Genomic DNA, 4358 nt, shown 5'->3' with positions numbered 1-4358 from the left:
TAAAGGGTTCTCCGGAATTACAAAATATTTAAAAATTACGGAGCCCAGACATCAAATCAAGCCGGCCAATGGGATCAAAGGGCCCATCCAGCCTGGTACCCGTTTATTGGAAGCTTGCATGGGCAAATCGCACGTGTGGCTCCACGTGTCGTGGAGGGACAGGCCTATCCTAAACTACCCTTGGCTTTCCACGGTAGCTCTAGTACTTTATTAGTACTAATCTGATGAGCATTCGATCCGTCAAAAATGACCATCTTTTTCGCTGTATTTTTATAATTATACCACAAGATTTGAAGGTATTTTGTTGGCCCATCAACGCCGGCAATTAGATTGGGGATGGACCCATTAATTACACTCGTAAATCACAAGAAGTGTGATATTTTTCAAAGAAAAGGTAACGTTGCTTGGAAATTAAAAAAAAAAAAAGGTGCCCACTTGACTTGGATCCATTGGATAGAGCCCTTTCTTGGTTGGCCATAACCTGAGAGCTATAGGTGGGGACACATCTGGATGGATTAGCCGCCTATCCTATAGTCCCCCTCCACGGGTGCTCGGAAGGATGAATTTTGAAGTCCAACGGATGATGGATACATACAATGCATAGATTGGGCATGGTCCTCTGATTGGTTCACCAATCACCCTTGGATTGGTATAAGCTGCAGCCTTCTCTTACCATCAAGGAGTGCTGATGTAATGAAAAATTCTCAAGTAAGTTCTGTCAACAAAGTGCAACTTTATATTACTTATATTTAGACCGGTGATGAGTGGCAGCTAGATATTATGGCAGCACGGGAATTCCATGTAATCCGTGCAAGGCTTTTTTTTGCAGGATTTGTGCTGCTAACATTCACGGTAATCCAACAACCTAATGTTCATTTAGTTGTGAAAAAGGTATGCAATTTTACTTTCCCAACTTATCAAAATGACATTAGGCTAAATCACCACCACAACCCGTTGTGAGGCTATGGTTGCAGAATATCAGAAGCAAATATAAGTCGCATATGCTGCACAAGATGCAGTAGAATTTATCAAAACTTAAAATACTTTAATCAGTTCAATTATCTGCATATACTGAGCACATCTTCAACTCGCATAAGTATTAGGCTAAAATACTTTATTTCCATCTTAGTTTTTTCTTTCTTTCTTTTTAGGGCGTACATGTTTTTGCAAATATGACCTATCATGTATTTCTTAGAAGCTTTCTTTTTTAATTTCATAGTGGAGTCAATCAACGTGCCACAAGTAAACAATGAAGGATACCTACCTATCGAAGAAATTTTTTGAGCATATGAGCATTCAAGTAAGTCATCAATTTGAGCGCAGAACAAGCCATCTTCCTCGACCCTTGTATTTAAGACCTACGATATTTTGCGATGTACGGTATATACCGTGGGGTATTATGAGACTCTTGATGGTCACCATTAGAAAATGAATGGCTATCAATAGCGATATACCTTATATGGTATGTAAAAATGTTTTGATAGATGACCGTCTATCTCTTAATAACGGCCATCAATAGGTGTACAGTACTCTACTCTGCAAATCGCACACCATAAAAGATTTATACTCTATATTTAAATAAATTTGGACTCTCTATGGTGTGATTTTTGCATTGCAAAATTATGTACTAATGTGGTAGCTGCGATGTTATCCATTTTAGAGATGGACAATTCTCATTTATTTGATAAGTATGCCCTTCAGCATGGTATATATACATGAAGACGAAGAATAGCGATCAAACTTCAAAATAAATGATGGGATGGCCATCCGGGATGGTATTTTTGCACAGCAAAGGATCCGGTCTCTATTTAAACACCCCTACCTTCCTCCACGCCCCGACCAAGCCATCTTGCGCTGAATGGTTCTCGTAACGCTAACAATCAAAGGTCCTCGTAACGGAAGCACCACGGTTTTCCTTAGTAACCCCTCCTCCCTTCCCTACCTCATTTCAGTATCCACACCCCAAAACACAATCTTTCGACCCTCTTAAACCCGACAGCATGTGCAATACCAGCGTCGCCGGCAAGCCCCATCTCTCCCTTCCACTGGTTTCTCCTACAAAGCCGGGTAAGAACCAGAGCCACTCGCCAACGAGAGAAACTATAACCAAGCCTCACCTACTGCTTCCCCTGCCGCCTCCGGCTGAGACTCTGAAGGAGGCGGCCGCCCTCTTCCGCCTCTCCTTTCCCATCGCCGTCACCGCCCTTCTCATCTACTCCCGCTCCGTCCTCTCCATGCTCTTCCTCGGCTTCCTCGGCGATCTCCCCCTCGCCGCCGGTTCTCTCGCCATCGCCTTCGCCAACATCACCGGCTACTCCGTTCTCTCTGGCCTCTCCCTCGGAATGGAGCCCCTCTGTTCGCAGGCCTTCGGCGCGAAGCAGCCTAAGCTCCTCTTCCTCACCCTCCACCGCTCTGTTATATTTCTCCTCTGTTCTTCTCTCCCCATTGCCGTCCTCTGGTTCCACATGTCCAAGATCCTCCTTTTCCTCGGCCAAGACCCCGAAATCACCTCTCTCGCCCAAAGTTACCTCCTTTATGCCCTCCCCGACCTCATCTCCTTCTCTTTTATCCATCCCATTAGAATCTACCTTCGGTCGCAGGGCATCACTCGTCCCCTGACCGTCGCCGCTGCTGTCTCCGCCGCGCTCCACCTCCCCGCGGGGCTCCTCCTGGTCGGTCGCCTCCGCCTCGGCGCTTCCGGCGTCGCCGCCGCCTCCGCCACGGCCAACCTATCCTTCCTCCTCTGCCTTCTCCCTCACCTCCTCCGCGACCCGGCATGGCGGGCCCCCACCTCCGAGGCCCTAGCCGGGTGGGCCCCCCTCGCCCGCCTCGCCGCCCCGAGCTGCGCTTCCGTCTGCCTTGAGTGGTGGTGGTACGAGCTAATGATCCTCCTCTGTGGCCTCCTCCCTGATCCCAAGCCCGCCGTCGCGTCCATGGGAGTCCTCATCCAAACCACTGCCTTGCTCTACGTTTTTCCTTCTTCACTCGGGTTCGGGGCGTCGACGCGGGTGGGGAACGAGCTGGGGGCCAACCGGCCGGCGGGCGCGCGGGCGGCAGCGGCGGTGGCGGTGGCTGTGGCGGCGGGGATGGGGGTGGCGGCGATGGGGTTCGCGGCGGGGGTGAGGAAGCAGTGGGGCCGGATGTTCACGAGCGATGGGGAGATCCTACGGCTGACGGCGGCTGCGCTGCCGATCGTGGGACTGTGCGAGCTCGGGAACTGCCCCCAGACGGTGGGGTGCGGAGTCTTGAGGGGGAGCGCGCGGCCGGCGCACGCGGCGCACGTTAACCTGGGAGCGTTTTATTTGGTGGGGACGCCGGTAGCGGTGGGCCTCGGGTTCGGCGTCGGGATCGGATTTGTTGGGCTCTGGGTGGGTTTGTTGGCGGCCCAGGTTTGTTGTGCGGGGCTGATGCTTTGTTTGGTGGGGGCCACGGACTGGGAGGCCCAGGCGCATAGTGCCCAGATCCTCACGTGTGCGGGGGAAGGGAAGCACGTGCTGGGGGATCCGGAGGAAGGGCAAGAAGCTCCGTTGGAGGTAGAGGAGAAGGGGAAGGTGGATTGCTGCGAAACACTGATACTGGTCAAAGTGAGTGACCCTCAGAGGGAACAGTGAAACGGAGAGATGGAGAGGAATTAAGTGGGGTGCGTTCTGACTTTGATCACTGACATGGGCGAGAAAGAACATAGATTCTCTCTCTTCTTCTTCTTTTTTTATTTTTTTGTTCGAATCTTGCGTCATTAATTTTTGGTTGGAGCGGGAGACCGTGAGTTGAGGAAAGGGAAAAAATTATCTTCTTTCTTTTCCTGTTTGCAGTTCCTCTAAAATTATAAGTGTTAATTGTTGTATCTAGTTAACAAATGTCCTTATTGAAATTATCAAGAGCAAACATGGTTGAATGTTATTTACCATGCCATGTTGCATTAGCCTAATGCATTCCACTGATATTTGATAGTTTGAATGTTAAAGCGTGCCGTATATCAACTTTCTGTTAAACTGAAAATTAATGCTTTATTTGTTTAATAAATCGTAACAAGAAAATTGTTTAAATGTTGTGTTTGATTAATAACAAGACACAGTAGGTGATAGCCTGTTTATATTTTTTTTGAGTTTACTGGCCCCCGCGAAATCTCTCACTGAAAAAGCACTATTAAGATCCTTGTTTTATTTATTAAATTTAAAATAAATTGATCACTAGTATCCCGAGGCAAACTCTTTGAGCCTTTCTCCAGAGGTACCTAGCTATCTCTTTTCTGGTGTTCTGATCCTTCTGCCCTCAGGTCTGAATAATCCACTCATTAATTGACTACAAAATTAAAATAGACATATTAATAATATATAGATAAGTCAAATTAAACCATC

General features: G+C 48.0%; 1 protein-coding gene across 1 annotated transcript; it reads left to right on the top strand.

Moving 5' to 3' along the window:
* The first annotated feature begins 1784 nt into the window (after positions 1–1784).
* LOC103696078 (protein DETOXIFICATION 51-like) lies at positions 1785–3950 on the top strand. Its single transcript, XM_008777594.4, has one exon. It carries the CDS (start codon positions 2001–2003, stop codon positions 3609–3611), a length of 1611 nt encoding a protein of 536 aa, XP_008775816.2. The 5' UTR covers positions 1785–2000; the 3' UTR covers positions 3612–3950.
* Positions 3951–4358: the final 408 nt, after the last annotated feature.

The sequence above is a fragment of the Phoenix dactylifera genome, chromosome 4 (genome assembly GCF_009389715.1).
Source record: "Phoenix dactylifera cultivar Barhee BC4 chromosome 4, palm_55x_up_171113_PBpolish2nd_filt_p, whole genome shotgun sequence".
Lineage (NCBI taxonomy): Eukaryota > Viridiplantae > Streptophyta > Magnoliopsida > Arecales > Arecaceae > Phoenix > Phoenix dactylifera.
Note: the sequence above shows the minus strand (reverse complement) of the source record. Positions and strands in the feature narration are given on the sequence as shown.

Bases quoted from the DNA above. Each gene is read 5' to 3' on its own strand.
- LOC103696078 (XM_008777594.4), top strand. From the start codon at position 2,001: ATGTGCAATACCAGCGTCGCCGGCAAGCCCCATCTCTCCCTTCCACTG.